Below are 16710 nucleotides of genomic sequence, written 5' to 3'. Positions count from 1 at the left end.
AAGAACGTGAATATATGTATATATTTCTTTTTTTCGCTTTGTTCTGTTTGTATTTCAAATAGGCTTTTTTTTCCTTCTGCAAAAAACGTTACTGTTTCCATTTGGTCCAAGGCTTGGGAGAGGGCTCCAGGGCGGTTACAAAGCTGCCTAGTGGCTGCAGAGCGGGGCTTCAGGCAGAAGCTCTGACGCCAGAGGGTCTCCTCAGACGCGGCTGGACTTCAGAGACTCCTGTTTGGCTCAAGGGTGAGCCTTTCAAAGAGATACTCGCCTAGCACAGCCTGCGGACCAGCCAGCCTGCGGAGGTTGGTCAGGTGGTCGCCCATCTTCTGGATGAGTTTCACCTGCTCCTCCAGGAAGCGGCTCTCCAAGAAGTCACAGAGCTGGGAGTCTGCACGGGCAGGACCCAGGGCGCACAGATCCGATAGTGCCTGGTTCAGATTCTTCTCCCTAAGAATGGCGGCTTCCACAGCATCCTGGGTTTTACCCCACTCATCCTGAGAAGGCTTCTGCGCCTCCTGGAAGAGGGCGCGGCCGCAGCACTGGTTTTGCATTTTCAAGAGGCGCTGGGCGCCCTCACACTTCTCCTCAGCCAGTTGGCGAAAAATGTGGCCCATACTGTCCAGAGTCCCATTGTTGCTGTCGAAATAGATGCTCAGAGAGAGGTAAGTGTCCACAGATGCATGTTGAACAGGCGGTGGGCGGCGGCTTCCACCTCGGTGGAATAATTCTGACGAACCTGGGAACTCGTGGTTGATCAGTGATAAGGAGCTAAGCTCAAAAACTGGTGTTGGCCTGTCCTGGAGGCTGAGGATAGCTGAGTGTCTGATTCCAAAGGTTGCAAAAGGAAGAAAGGTTGGAGGGTGGTCGGGGGCTGGAGCAAGGAGCGTCCCTGGGTCTGTTCATTCCAAACACTGTTGAAGCAAAAGACAGATCTGCAGGACTGCCGAGTGCACTGCCTCAAATAGGCTTCGATATAAATGAACAAGAAGTCCAAGCAAGGACAAAACTTACCCTTCCTCCCACCAAAATAGCTGGTGATACTAGAATCTAGATCTGGGAAGGGATTCTTCCATTACTTTCTTAACATTCCAAGCCACTAGAGCAGTGGTTCTCAAAGTATGGTCACCTTGTAACCAAGCAGTACCCTATGGGGCCTTCCTAGGACAGACCCATCCCCCATATCCTCTATTGTAGTTTCTCTCTGAAGTACTCAGATAATAGTATCTCAGGCATATTTCTTGAGTTTTCAGATGCTAAAAACCACCACCCAATGGAAGAAATGAACTCCTTGATGATCATGAGCATGTAGCCCCCAGACCTTCTGGCACCTAAGGATGGATAATGTTACCTGCCTTGTGGCCTCAACATCAGCCAGTCAGAGGATTGTGCACGAGCTGATCACATGCCCTGGGATGTCCCTCCCTCACCTGGCCTTTAAAAATGCTTTGCTGAAATCCTTTGGAGATTTCAGGGGTTTTGGAACACGGACCACCCCTCTCCTTGCTCGATCCTGCAATAAACCTTTCTCTTCTCCAGACTCCAACCTTTAGGTTTGTTTGGCCTCACTGTGCTTCAGACACATGAACCTGCATTCGGTAACAACCTGACCAGCTTTACCAGCGTCCCCTGATAATGTGTCAGATATTCAAGTTTTAGGGCCCTATCCCAGCCCTATGGAATCAGCAACTCTAGTGGGGCTCAGTGATCTCTGTTATAACAGGCCCTCCATATGATTTTTATTCACCTTAAAGTTTGAAAATATCTGCATTGTCAGCTGGCCAAAGCGTCCACCAGCAGGTGAAGGGGAGTGGCGCCTGGAAAAGATAGGGAGTAGCCAAGGCAAGTACAGCAGCATTTGCCGTGGTAGTAATGGAGAATGCCTTTTCTCCACTGGTTGGCACAGACTAGTATCTGGGAGCAGTGGCAGGGTTATTTAGGATGCTTTACAATTCAATGTAGAGTGACCGCTGTCCTGGTTTGCCAGGGACTTCCCCTGTGTGAACACTTAAAATCTCATCCTGGCAAACCCCTTAGCCCTGGATTTGAAAAACTTAGGGAATAACATGAAATTTAGGGGAAACATGATCTAGGATTTGGGCAAGTCACAAGTGCTAATTAAAGCGAAGCAAGTATGGACAACATCTAGCCTTCTTTACCCCTTTGTGGGAAGGTAAATCTGATTGGGTGAAAGGACTTATTGTTAAGAAATCTTTGTAGAAACATCCCCTTCTGCTTAGTCCACTGGTTCTCAGTTCTGGCTAGACACTGGCATCGTCTGAGCAGATTTAAAGTTATTTTATTGGTCTAGGATGACCAACAGTCAGTGTGAGGGTTTTTAAAAAGTGCTTCAGATGATTCTAATATGCAGCCAAATTTAGGTGCCACTGCTTAAGCTTTTGAACCACTGCTACATATTTTCACCTCATCTTCCTATGAGAATATCCAACTGTAGTTGAGGTTTGTTTTTTTTTCTTTTTTTAACTGTCTTATTATAAGATTTACTGTCTTAAATAAGATTGAATGTACAGAAAATCCTGCTAGTCCATCTGGTATAACTAGATACTTAGAATAATATCGTTAAGATATATACCATTTAAGTACTGTGACTGGCCTTTTAAAAATTAACATATGCATTGAATTAGTACAATCTCTTTTGAAGTTGTCATGTTGGGGAGCTATACCTGTAATCTGCCATTGCTAAATATCTGGACAATTCTTATTAGGAATTGTTTTTAAACATCTTTAGGGATTAAAACCAAGAGTGCTGTATTATTTGTACTGGGACCACAAAAACCTCACAAAGTTTCCCCACTGTACCTTCTACCCCCATCTCTAACCCTTGGCAACTTCTAATCTGTTCTCCATCTCCACAGTTTTGTTATTTTAAGAATAATATGTAAACATAATCATGAATTACTTAATCTTCGGAGATTGGCTTTTAAAAATTTTTTCTTCAGCATCATTCCCTTGAAGTTCATTTTAATTTTTGCATATATTAATAATTTGTTCCTTTTCGTTGCTCCGTAGTATTCTATCATAAGATTTTATCACAATTTGTTTCAACATTCATCCATTGAAAGACATTTGGGTAGTTGCCAGTTTTGGGCTATTATAAATAAAACTGCTCTGAACATTTATGTGTAAGTTTCTGTGGGAACTTAATTAAGTTTTTGTTTCTTTTGGATAAATGCTCAAGAGTACAAGTACTGCGTTGTAGGGTGAATCTACTTTTAGGATTAAAAGAGACTGTCAAGCTGTTTCTCAGAGTGGCTAAACCATTTTATTTTTCCACCAGTGACGTGATATAACTTTTCTACGTACTCGCCAGCATTTGATGTTGTCACTATAATTTTAGTTATTCTCTGATATCTCATTATGGTCTTAATTTGCATTTCCCTAATGCTAATGATGTTGAGCATCTTTTCATGTGCTTCTTTGCCATGTGTATATTCTCTTCCATGAAATGTCTGTTCCTGTCTTCTGCCTATTTTCTAGTTGGATTTTTTTAAGTTGTTTGGAGAGTTCTTTGTATATTATAGATACAAGTCATCTGTCTCATATGGGATTTTCCAATATGTTTTCCCACTGTGTAATTTGAGTTTTCATCCACTTAAAAGGATCTTCTATGAAGCATTTTTAACTCATTTTGATGAGATCCAATTTATCAGTTTTTGCTTTTATTGATCATACTTTCGGTGTCAAGTCTAAGAATTATTCACCTAGTTCTAGATGCCAAAGATTTTCTCCTATTTCTTTTTCTAAAAATGTCCTGCTTTTACATTTAAGATTATGATCCACTTTGATTTAATTTTTGTGTAAGGTGTGGAGGTTTAGGTTAAGGTTCATTTTTTGTTTGTTTTTGTCGAGGGATGTCCAACTGTTTCAGTACCATGTTTTGAAATGTCTACTCTTCCTTGATAGCTTTTGCACTGCTGTCAAAAACAGGTTAAATGTATTTATGTCAGTCTATTTCTGGGTTCTCTCTTCCATTCCATTGATCTATGTATCTACCCTCCAAAATTACTGCGAAGTCTTGAAATTGGGTGGATTAATTCCTCCCATTTTAATCTTCCTTTACAAATTGTTTTAGCTATTCTTCAGCCTCTTCTTACCATACAAATCTTAGAAAAAGCTTGTCTATATCCGCAAAAACCTTGAGGGCATTTTAAGAGTAATTGTGTTAAGCCTCTTAACTTGGGGAGAATTGACATCTTTATTATGTTGTGTTTTCTAATCCATGAACAAGGTATGTCTCCCTATTTGTTTGGGACTTTAAAATTTTTCTTCATCAGCATTTTGTAATTTTCAGTATAGAGGTCCTATAAATGTCTTATTGGGCTTGTATTTAAGTATTTATTTAGGTCAGTTGTAAATGGCATCACATATTTTAATTTAAGCTTCTACACATTTGTTATTAATATATAATGTGATAAAATTGTGTTGATCTTGTACTCTAAAACATTTACAAACTAATATTATTTCTCAAGCTTTTTGTGGATTCCTTGGTATTTTCTCCATTTAGATTATCATCTCCTCTTCAGACACAGACAGTTTTACTTTTCCTTAGGCAATATAATAGGATATATTACTCTTCAACATTCAGTAGGATATATTCCTTCCTATTCAACATAGTAGGAATAGTCCTTTTATCTTTTAAATGAACTTTTTAAAACTTTAACATTTAAATTTATGTATTTATTTATTTTTGCTTATTTTCTTACTAGAACCTCCAGTAATATATTTAATAAAAGTGGTGAGAGCAGATATCCGTGCCTTGTTTCTGATCTTACAGAGAAAGCATTCAGTCTTTCACAGTTAAATATAATGTCGGTATAGGTTGTTTGTAGATCATCTTTATGAGTTTCAGTATGTTCCTTTTCTATTCCTAGTTTGCTTGGAGTTCTTTTTTCTTCTTTTCTTACAATCATGAATGGGATTGGATTTTGTCAAGTGCTTTCTCTGCCTTATTGGATAGGATCACATGACTTTTCCCTTTAATCTATTGGATATGGTGGATAACATTGTTTGATTTTCAAATATTTAACCAACTTCGCATAACTAGAATAAATACCACTTGGTCATGGTATATTATTCTTTTTATATATTTCTGGATTTAATTTTCTAATATTTGGCAGAGGATTTTTACAGCCAATTTCATAAAAAAATATTGGTCTGTAGTTTTCTTCTTTCTATCCTATCCCTGTCCGGTTTTGGTATCAAGGTAATACTGGCTTCATAAATTTAATTAGGAACTGTTCCTTCTACTTATCTTTCTTATCAAATCATGTAAAATTGGTGTTAATTCTTTATGTCTTGGGTAAAAGTGAAACATCTAAGCCTGAATATTCCTTTTGGGAGTTTTTAAATGAAAAATCAGTGTTTCTAATGGTTACAGGAAAATTGAGATTATCTATTTCATCTTGGCTGAGTTTTGGTAGTTTTGAGTGTAGAAGCATTGGCCCATTTCATCTACATTTTTGAATTTATAGTGTGGACTTGTTCATAGCAACTTGTCCCTTATTAACCTGCAGGATATGTCATGGTATCCCTGGTTGCATTTCTGATATCTGTGATTTGTGCCATCCATCTTTTTATCTTTATCAGTCTTGCTAGATCTTTATTGATTAGATTGTTTATTTCCAAGAACCAGCCTTTTGTTTCATTGATTTTTCCCCCCTATTTTCCTGTTTTCAGTTTCATGGATTTCTATTTCATCTTTATTATTTTCTTCTTTCTGCTTGTTTAGTGTTTTTTCCTCTTCCTTTTTTACTGTTGTAATATAGAAAATTAGATTATTGCTTTGAAATACTTTCTTTCCCAATTTAGTGCTATAAACCTCCCTTTCAGCATTGCTTTCACTTCATTCTGCAAACTTTGATCTGTTATATCTCCATTTTCTTTTATTCTATGCATTAAAAAATATTTCCTTGGTGCTGTCTTTTTTACCCATGAGTTATTTGGAATTGTGATGTTTAGTTTCCATGTGATTGAAGATTTTCCTGTTGTCTTTCTGTTATTGATTTCTAGTCTGATTCCATTATGGCTAGAGAACATACTCTATGATTTTAATTCTTTTAAATCTGCTAATTTTTTTATGAATATATAAATGAAAGAAATAAGAAAACCTCTGAGTCTTAGCATCCAACACTTAGGCACATTACAATTTAAATCTGCTAAGGTTCTTTTTATTGCCCAGTATATAGTATATGAGTGAATATTCCATGGACACTTGAATATGTATTCTGCTGTTACTGAGTGTGTTCTTTAAATGTCAGTTATATCCTATTGATTGATGATGTTTTCATTTCTTCCATATTCTTGCTGATTTTTCTCTCTGGTAGTTCTATAAATTGCTGTGCTGAAGTCTCAAATAATAATTGTGGATTTAAAATTTTCTCCTTTTACTACTTTTTCAGTGTTTGCTTCATGTATTTTGAAGTTCTGTTGTTTGGTGCACACACATTTAGTATCATTAGGTCATCTAGGTGGATTATTCCTGTTATCTTTATGTAATGACCCTGTTTGCCCCTAATAATTTCCTTTGCTCTGAAGTCTACTTTATCTGATATTAATATAGCCATTCCTACTTTTTCTGATTAACGTTCACATGATATATCATTATCTTCCTTTTACTTTGAACTACCTATATCATGATGTTTAAAGTAAACTTCTTATAGACAGTATATAGTTGGATCATGCTTGTGAATTTTTAATCTACTCTTCCAATCTCTGTCTTTGACTTGGTTATTTAGATCATGTACAGTTAAGGTAATTATTGCTATGTTAAAGATTAGGTCTACCATTTTATTTTTTGTTTTGTCTTTTACCTTAGTTTCTCAATCCTGTGTTTCTCTTATTTTGCCTGGTGGGTTACTTAAACATTTTTTAATAAGTCCATTTTAATTTAATTTATTTATAATCATTTGTGTATACTGTTTGTATAGTTTTCTTAGTGGTTGCTTTTGGCATCACAGTATACATATGTAACTTACCATAGCCTACGGGAATCAGTGTTTTATTACTTCAAGTGAAGTTTCAAAATTTTACTTCCATTTAGTCTCTTACTATTCCCCAGTTTTAAAGTATGATTTTCTGTAGTATTTCCTTTCTCTACATTGAGAACCACATCAGATGGTGTCATAATATTTGCTTTGACCATCAGATAGTATTTAAGAAACTCATGAGGCTAATGATAGTCTCTTATATATACCCCATTTGTTTTCACCCATTCCATTGTTCCCCTTTTCTTTCTGAAGTTCCCAGTCTTCTGTTATTGTTTTTTTTTTATGTTTTCATAACATTAGGTGATATCTGGGCTTTCCAGTGCCATTGGATATGAGTTTCAGGAAACACTGAGTCTGGCTCACTTAATGCTGCTGAGTTGGAGGGTTTGTATATGTTGGGTCTGTTGGTGCAGCAGGTGCTAGCAGATTAGACTAATGTTGATGGGACTAGTGCCACAGGAGGATGGGTTCCCATTCAGGCTATGCTGCTGCTACAGTAGATCGAGTCCCCCTCTACCCCAAGTGTGGGGCAGTGACCTGCTGCTGTCACTGCTTTGTATTAGGCTGCTTTTGCCTCAGGTGTGTGGTGGGATCCCTTGGAAGCTGCTGTCAATCACAAGGTTAAATTCATTTCAGAAATACTTAAGTATAAATATATAGCCTGGCTCCTGTAGGACCCCTGTAATAGTTTTTTATTGCTTCCATACAAATGACCACAAATATAGTGACTCAAAACAATGTAGATTTATTACCTTACAAGTCTGACATTGGTCTCAATTGAGTAAAGTAAAAGTGTTGGCAGGATCTACAGATGAATGGATAAAGATGTGGCAGATATATACAATGGAATATTACTTAGCCATAAAAAGAAATGAAATTGATTTATTTGTAGTGAGGTGGATTGACCTAGAGACTGTCATACAGAGTGAAGTAAGTCAGAAAGAGAAAAACAAATACGGTATGCTAACACATATATATGGAATCTAAAAAAAAGAAAAAATGGTTATGAAGAACCTAGGGGGCAGGGCAGGAATAAAGACGCAGCCATAGAGAGTGGACTTGTGGACACAGGGAGGGGAAAGGGTAATCTGGGATGAAGTGAGAGAGTGTCATGGACATATATACACTACCAAATGTAAAATAGATAGCTAGTGGGAAGCAGCCGCAAAGCACAGGGAGATCAGCTCTGTGCTTTGTGTCCACCTACAGGGGTGCGATCGGGAATGGAGGGTGGTAGGGAGATGCAAGAGGGAGGAGATATGGGGATATATGTATACGTATAGCTGATTCACTTTGTTATGAAGCAGAAACTAACACACCATTGTAAATCAGTTATACTCCAATATAGATGGTTAAAAAGAAAAAAAAAGTGTTGGCAGAGCTACATTCTTTTCTGGAGGCTCTTAGGGGTGTTTCTGTTCCCTGTACTTTATCCGCTTCCAGTGGTCACTTGTAGTCCTTGACTCAGAGTCCCCTTTCTCCACCCAGAAAACCCAAAATGTTGAATCGCTCTGATTCTGCTTCTATTAGGACATGTCTCTCTTTCTCTTTCTACAGTTGGGAATGGTTTTCTACTTTTAAGGACTCATGCAATTAGATTTGTTCCATGAGGTAATCCAGGATAATCTTTCTATCTCAAGGTCTATAACTTCAGTCATATCTGCAAAGTCCTCTTCACCATGTAAGGGAACATATTAATAGGTTCTAGGGATTAGGGTGAGGGCATTTTTCGGAGCCATTATGCTCCCTACCACACCCTTAACAAGTGACCTTGAGAAAATTACTGAGATTTTTAAAGCCTTACTTTCCTCAAACATAAAATGGAAAGAAAGCTAACTAGTTAACATCATGAAAGTGAAACAGTATATATGAAATCAACTAATTCAAAAAATAAGATTTCTTCTTTTTCTTTATGATTTACATGATTCTCAGAGTTCAGTTACTTGAAGAGTTACTTTTTTTTTAAACAGAACTAAGGAATTTCAGGGTTCAGGTGCTGTAAGATTGTCTGAATTATCTGAGTAACAATTAGCTAAGCACAGGTGTAAAGCATTTGATTTACTCCCTGGTTTTCTTTATCTTCTCATCCCAGTAAATGCATATCCCTTTTCTAGCTCCAGCCAGTAGAGTCAGAGCTCGTTTTACTGTTTAACTAAAGTTGAATTTAAATTCTCTCTACGTCTCCAGATTCTCGGCCCTGGTTGCATATTATAATCACCTGGGGAGATTTCAAGGACTACTGATGCCAAATTTCTACCTATCATGGATATTTGAGGAGGGACCTGGAATGAAATGCTCTAGCTTATGGTTTTTGGAACCAAATCATAGTCTACACTGAGCCAAATTATTTGCAAGATCACCTCTAAAAAGGAATTTATCTGTGGTGACTAATGCTCTTCCTTTGTCAGTATGCTTGATTTGTCCCTCTTTGGGGGAAAAAAAGAGGGGGAAATAAACCCCAGCAGTTGTGCTCCCTGAATTATAACCTGATGCTGTGGAATTAGTGTTGGCTTAGAGCGCACATCTTCGGATACCCATTCTCTCTCCTGCTTCCTTGCATGAACTTATATCCTTGGGCAGTGTTTCATCCACCACCCTCTTTTGCTTCTAATCTTAGCAAGTAAAGTCTCCCCTTCATGAAATAGCATTTCATGAGGCTTACTGGGAGCATAGGTCTGTTCCAGACCTATCCTATGTTAGCTAAAGCAGATATAAGTGATGTATTTTTGGCATTCATCCTTGTGGGTTGGAAAGAGAAGACAGAATTTTATCTTTAGGTGTCATCTGACTGGACAAATGGGCTCTTTCCCTCTGCTGCCTACCATGTAAAAACCTGAGGGTGTTACCTCTAGAAGGTATCTTCTAGTTATCAAAATAGTTCAGATAAGTCAAATTTCTCAGTAAAAGATGACAAAACTATGGCTTAGGTGGTTAATTTTCTATGTCAATTTGTCTGGGCCACCATGCCCAGTTATTTGGTCAGATATTATTCTGGATATTTCTGTGATGGTGTTTTCGTGTTTTTTACAATTTCATTTATTTATTTATATTTTTGGCTGTGTTGGGTCTTCATTGTCACACGTGGGCTTTCTCTATTTGCAGCAAGTGAGGGCTACTCTTTGTTGTGGTGTGCAGGCTTCTCATTGCGGTGGCTTCTCTTGTTGCAGAGCATGGGCTCTAGGTGCACGGGCTCAGTAGCTGTGGTCCACGGGCTTATTTGCTCCACGGCACATGGGATCTTCCCAGACCAGGGCTCAAACCTGTGTCCCCTGCATTTGCAGGCGGATTCTTAACCACTGCGCCACCAGGGTAGTCTCTGTGATGGTGTTTTTGGATGAAATTCATATTTAAATTGGTGTTGGACTTTGAGTACAGCAGATTATCCTCCATAGTATGGGTGCGCCTCATCCAATCAGTTGAAGCTCTTAATAAAACAAAGACTGACCTCCCTGTCGCAAAAAGGAATTCTGCCAGAAGATTTACAGAAATTGAACTGCAACTCTTCCTAGAGTCTCTAGACAGCCTAACCTGCAGATTTTGAATTGACCAAGCCTCTATTATTGTGTGAACCAATTGTTTAAAATCTCTCTCTCTCTTTCTCTATCTTTATATAGATATGGATATAGATCTAGGTATCAATATTGATATCTAGATCTAGATCTATCAATATATATGGGCACATTGTATACACATGCTGTTGGTTCTGTTTTCCTGGAGAAGCTTGACTAATATAGTGGCCCATATAAATAAAAGGATGAACCCAAGTTCACCCAGGTAGAAAGTAGTACAATGAGAACTGGAACTTAAGGCCTCATGACTCATTCAGCTGTGAACACTGACCCAGAGCTGGGGTCTGCAAACTCTGGCCCACTGATCAGATCTCGCTTGACTCCTGGTTTTGTACATAACATTTTGCTTGAACACAGCCACACCCATTCATTAACGTATGGTGCATGGCTGTTTCTGTGCTACAGCAGCAGATAGGCAGTTGCAACGGAGAGGTATGGTACACAAAATCCAAAATATTTACTATCTGACCCTTTACAGAAAAGATCTGCTGACCCTTGCTCTAGGATGCCATCTGATTTCTGATAACACAGAGGAGAATAATTCATGCACATTGGGGTTGATTGTTAATCTCCTGTCCTCCTTATGTCAAAGATCTCTTAAATGCTCACCCTTGCAATAGCCAGCTTGGGGAGCATTGTCTGAGGATGCAGAAATATTTCTTGCCAGGTCTTTCCAATCCACACTGCTCCCTGACTATGGTTCTTAAAACCTATTTTTTAAAAATTTTTTATTGGAATATAGTTGATTTACAGTGTTGTGTTAATTTCACGTGTACAGCAAAGTGAATCCGTTATACATATACATATATCCACTTTTATTTTTTTTTAGAGTCACTTCCAAATAGCCCGTTACAGAGTATTGAGTGGAGTTCCCTGTGCTAATAAGAAGAGCAGGTTCTTATTAGTTATCTATTTTATGTATAGCAGTGTGTATATTTCAGCCCCAATCTCCCAATTTAGCCTCCCCACCACAATCCCCTGGTAACCCTAAGTTTGTTTTCTACATCCCTGCCTCTACTTCTAAAACCTGTCTATTTTAACCAACTACCACTCATTGCTTACTGTCTCTGGCTTCATGTACTTCATAATAAATCTACCTCTTGTTCAATCCTGGATGACATGTTCCAAGGACTGAGATAATATCTTCTTCTACATAACTTGTCCTTGATATTGTCTAACTTGGGGTCTTTATCTATGTCCCAAAGAAGACAGTCACACTCTGTCTTCTAGTACTACTAATAATACCACATTTTAGGGCATGAATTTGACCCAATGCACTGAACTATCCCTTTAGAAACTGTATGCAACCTGTCACTGGGTTTTAGCACCGGGATAGAGCTCAAATTAGTGTTCATATTTAAACAAACCTACTTGACCAGAAGCTTTTTGTCTCACCATTTATTTTATTACACAAGTAACTTATCTCTTTGCATCTATGATGTAAATATTTTTAATTTCCTAAATTATCTGAAAAATTATTTAGAGCTTCCATTTCAGTAGGCATTGGAATTGCTGTGTTATGACTATTTCATTATTTTATTTCCAAATGTTAAATTAGGCTTCAAGCTTTGGCCAAGAGTAGACAGGAAAGGGTTTTAAAAGAAATGAAGAATGGGAAAGACTTCTGATGCAACGGAGACTTAATAAAGACTTGCTTTTGAATCAAGAATTTATAATAAAGGTTTGATTTTGAATCAATAAGTTATGTCATTGCAAAATAGCTCCCTGGTAAAATTCCATTCTTTTGTAATCATTAAGTACAGAAATTAACCATCAAAATATGCAGTGATCTTTTTCATTTTCTAAAAACAAACCTATATCTAGATGAGAGGAGAATTCATTTCATAACTCAGGCTCTGGACTTACGACTCCAAGTCCTGTTTTCTTTCAACCATGCCTGCTAAGTTTCTGTCTAACTTCTTGAGCATGAGGTAATGGCTTCAGCTTTCATCTCCTTACTCAGTATATAGCTTGGTGACTAAGAGTAAGGGATCTAAACCTTGAGAACTTGGGTTCCAATCTTGACTCTAAAATTTACTTGTTGAGTACTCTTGAGCATGTTATCTGTTTCTGCCTCAGTTTTCTCATCTATAATATAGAGATAACATTACTTCTCTCAGCGAGTTGCTATGAGGGTTAAAAGAGAAAATTCATACAATGCAAGAATTTATCAGTTCTTGGAACACAATAAATACTGAAAAGAAATGTTAGCCATTATCAAGGGCCCCTCATTTTATGGATAATATAGATTAGTTTATATAGGTCTAATATTTACATATACATAACTATTTTGTACCTATATGTGTGTATACGTTCTTCTTAGAAATTGAGCAGTCAACATTCACATCTAAAAGTATGTGCTCCAGGGAGATCAGCTCGGTGCTTTGTGACCGCCTGGAGGGGTGGGATGGGGGGGAGGGAGGGAGACGCAAAAGGGAGGGGATATGGGAAAATATGTATATGTATAACTGATTAAATTTGTTTTAAAGCAAATAAATAAATAAATAAATAAAAGTATGTGCTCTGTGAAATGTAGATCTCCTGTGTACAGACACAGTGCTGTAGTTATCTATTGCTACATAATAAAGAAGTCCAAACTTAGTGATGAAATAAACAAAAATTTTAATATGTGCCCAGATTCTGTGGGTCAGCAATTCAAACAGTACGCAGAGGAGATGGCTTGTCTCTACTCTGTGACTGATGTCTGAAACCTCAGCTCATGAGGATTCAAATGGCTGGGGCTGCAATCATCTAGATAATTTTAATTCACATGTCTGGCCCTTGAGATGGGATGACTTGAACACTGCGCCCAACAAGCACTGTTGCCTGGAGTGCCTATAGATGGCTGCCCATGTGGCTTGGACTTCTCATAACGTGGTAGTTAGGATTCAAGATAGAGTATCCCAAGAATGAGCGTTCAGGGTTGAAGCATTCCAGGAGAATCATGCAAAAGCTGCATGACCTTTTATGACCTAGTCTTAGATGTTACATAGCATCACTTTATACTATTGCAGGCATTGGAGACCTTTTTCCATAAAGTGTCAGGCGGTCAATATTTTAGGCTTTACACGCCATACAGTCTCTTTTGCAACTACTTAGCTCCGCTGCTGTGATGTGAAAACAGACACAAACAATACATATACTAAGGAACATGGCTGTGTTCCAATCAAGCTTCATTTATAAAAGCCGGTAGAGGCCTAGATTTGGCCCACCAGCCATAATTTACTGACCCCTGCTCTACTGTTTGAAGCCATGGAAAGCCTGCCCAAATTCAAGGGGAAAGGCCCACGTCTGGATGTGAAGAATGGCAACGAATCTGAGACCCTGTATTAAAACCACTACATATGGGATACTTAGAAGAAGATCTGTCTGCATACCTTGTTTCTCCCATGTATGGTGGATATGAGGTATTGGCACATGTTACATCTCTGTAAGCCTGGGTCAAGGTCAAAGTTGAAATCTGAACTCAATGACCTTGATTTCTGGAAGAATTGGTAAATCTACTTATGATATCCTTACACTCCTTACCCATATAAATACACCACAAAAGATAGATTTCAAGTAAACAGTTGCTTTATGGCAGATTTTTATTATGTCTCCATTGACTGAATTATTCCATTTTGGTTAGAAACATGAGTTTTGGTTCTTTCCTAAAGAGATCTGCAACTTTTCAGATGCGGCATTTCATTCTAATGAGAGGATGATGTAGGTTTTTATAAACGGAAAAAGCAGGGCAGGCTGAGTTCACTCAGATCATACCAATGCTTACAGGAATAACCGAAACTGGAACACAGGCTTCCAGGTTTTCCCGTCCTGTGCTCTTTCCGGTAGGTGCCATTGTCTGCTGGGCCTGGCAGTAATAAGTTTTGACCTTTACCTCTCTACACTCTTGTGAAGTAGTTTTGGGCTTTGTTAGCTTTCTTGTGAGTTTGTACTAAATTGTGTCCATAAAGTAGGCTGAATTCCTCAGGGAAGGATGATAGCTGTTACTGTGTTATTACTGCAAATGTTGTGTTGGTTACTTTTTTTTCTTTTCTTTTGTCCAGTTGTATCCTGAACTTAAAAGTTATATTATCTGAAATGAACGATGTGCCTCTGGTGGAAAACACTAATTTAAGGGATGAAAATTCCTGATGATTGCTTCAGTCAACCCTTAATACACACTGAGCTTCATTAGTAAATAGACAACTCTCAGACCTTTCCCTTGGAAGAGGTCGCATAATCAGGCTTTGTGTTGATTTCGCATTCTGTTCGTTAGAGACAGAACAAAGTAGAATAATTGGCTGGTACAGGGAAAGCAGAAAGAACTTTCTTCTATTTTGGTGATGCATCCCGTAATAAGGGTTGAAAATGAGACTGGAGGTAAAAATGTGAAACTCAGAAGAGCAAAGGAGAGAGGATATTGTTTCTTTGAAAATATTCTTTCAGTGTTGGCCCAGATGAAATATGAAGCTGGGGAAATTTTTTTTTAAATGATGATTTTTGTGTTAACAATGTGAGTGTGGAATTAGTAAGAATCAGAAAGCAAGCATCCTTTTCCACCAAGGACTTGGGAGCAAGTGAAACCATAAATACTCCCGGTTCTTGGAAACCCTTTTGGCGCAGTAATCAGAGAAGGGTAAAGGCAAAGCCTCAGAGCAGAGGTGTTCAGAGCAAAGGGATAGGAGGAGAACAAAAGGAGAGTGGATATTTTTAGAGCTGTCATTTTGAAATGTACCTGCTTCTGATTCAGTGCTGCTTTGCTACTGTGTTGATCCCGTGGAAATCCTCAAAGCAGGAGCAGCCCTATTTTAAAATAATAAGGTTAGAGCAAGTGACTTGAATCCAGGTCTCTTTAGCTCAAGAGCACAGAGGAGAGTGTGAGGAAAGAGTGAGGCCACAAGGAATTGTTCACTGGGTACATTTTCCCCAAACCTCACTAACTGGGAGAAACTGACCACTGGATTATGTGGCTTGAAGGAAAGCAAAAATGTTGGAAGCAAAGAGTGTGGAGCTTGTTTAGAAAGCAAGCTCTATCATTTGGTCACCTGCTGATGATAATAGCATTGGCTGAGTCCTGACTATTTACAATGAAGGCACTTCTGTAGGTCATAAGTTCCAGGAGGGCCAGAACTGAGTATGTCTGTTTCAGCATTTAGCATGGTTTAGCATCTTAGAGCCCGGTACATTATTGGCATATAGTAGACTTAAAAATGAATATTTGTGGATTGTCTGAATGAGTGGATGGATGTGTGTGATTCATATCCTATTTGCAGGTCCTATGCCCTACAGTGGATTTTCAGTGTCAGATTGGGAACGTATTTATGATGGGGATTGGCATTGTTCCCTATCTAATGGATAAAGATTACACATCAAAGGACTTTACATTGACATCCCAAAAACCTCATAGGAATTACTTAACAAAAAAATAAACTTGGATTCTGTATAATTTCTAATTTATAAGCTGGCCAGACCACTGGTATTTCTGCCAGTCCTCTGGTAGTTCCGATGATGTCCCCATGATGACCCAGGCATAATCAGAATGGCTTTAGGATTTGGGAGCCAAAATGTTCCTCCAAAATGTGGACAGTGTACTAGTCTACCTAGGTTCAAATTCTGGCTTTACCCTATGACTTCCCTGTGGCTTCCTCTGCTCACCTATTTAAAAGGAGTATAATAAGACTGCTGTGGTGAGTTATATACTAAGTGCTATTTAAGCATTTGCTATAATGATTATGTATACTCGAAGGCAAGGAACTTGCCCCTTGATTGTCTCTGTATTCCTAGTGCTTAAGAATTCCTAGTGCTTTCCTAGTGCATTGTCTTAGGATAGAGATAGCTCAGTATAGTTCTTCTCACTATAAAGTACTGTTACGTTGAAAGTCTTTGCTTGTGTACTAATAATCTATGACACATCTGCTGAGGACAAGGAAAGGAATAGTTTTAAAACTGCAATGGATAACAAAAGATTGTATGATGTAATGCCTTTATTATGTAATTATAAAACTAACAAATGATCATGGTAGAAAATTTGAAAAACTCCTAGACAAAATAGAGATCAATAAAATTTGAAGTAGCGTTCAGAGTGTAGAGTTGTCCATGAATATTAGTGCTTTCACATTTTCCAGGACTTTAAGTAGACTCTGCTTCTTAAGAGG

General features: G+C 38.2%; 1 protein-coding gene across 1 annotated transcript in view; it reads right to left on the bottom strand.

Annotated features, from left to right (window-relative positions):
• Nucleotides 1-218: 218 nt before the first annotated feature.
• LOC309797750 (ferritin light chain-like) overlaps nucleotides 219-16710 on the bottom strand; it is a gene marked incomplete at both ends in the record, with an annotated part of 42205 nt that continues 25713 nt past the window's right edge. Inside the window, one exon of the mRNA XM_082646177.1 lies at nucleotides 219-895. Coding sequence (XP_082502303.1) covers nucleotides 219-895 — 677 coding nt within the window. The remainder of the gene's footprint in view (nucleotides 896-16710) is intronic.

Source organism: Mesoplodon mirus (genome assembly GCF_964341445.2).
Source record: "Mesoplodon mirus genome assembly, contig: HAP1_SCAFFOLD_948, whole genome shotgun sequence".
NCBI classification, from domain to species: domain Eukaryota; kingdom Metazoa; phylum Chordata; class Mammalia; order Artiodactyla; family Ziphiidae; genus Mesoplodon; species Mesoplodon mirus.
This window is presented reverse-complemented; position numbering and strand designations above follow the sequence as displayed.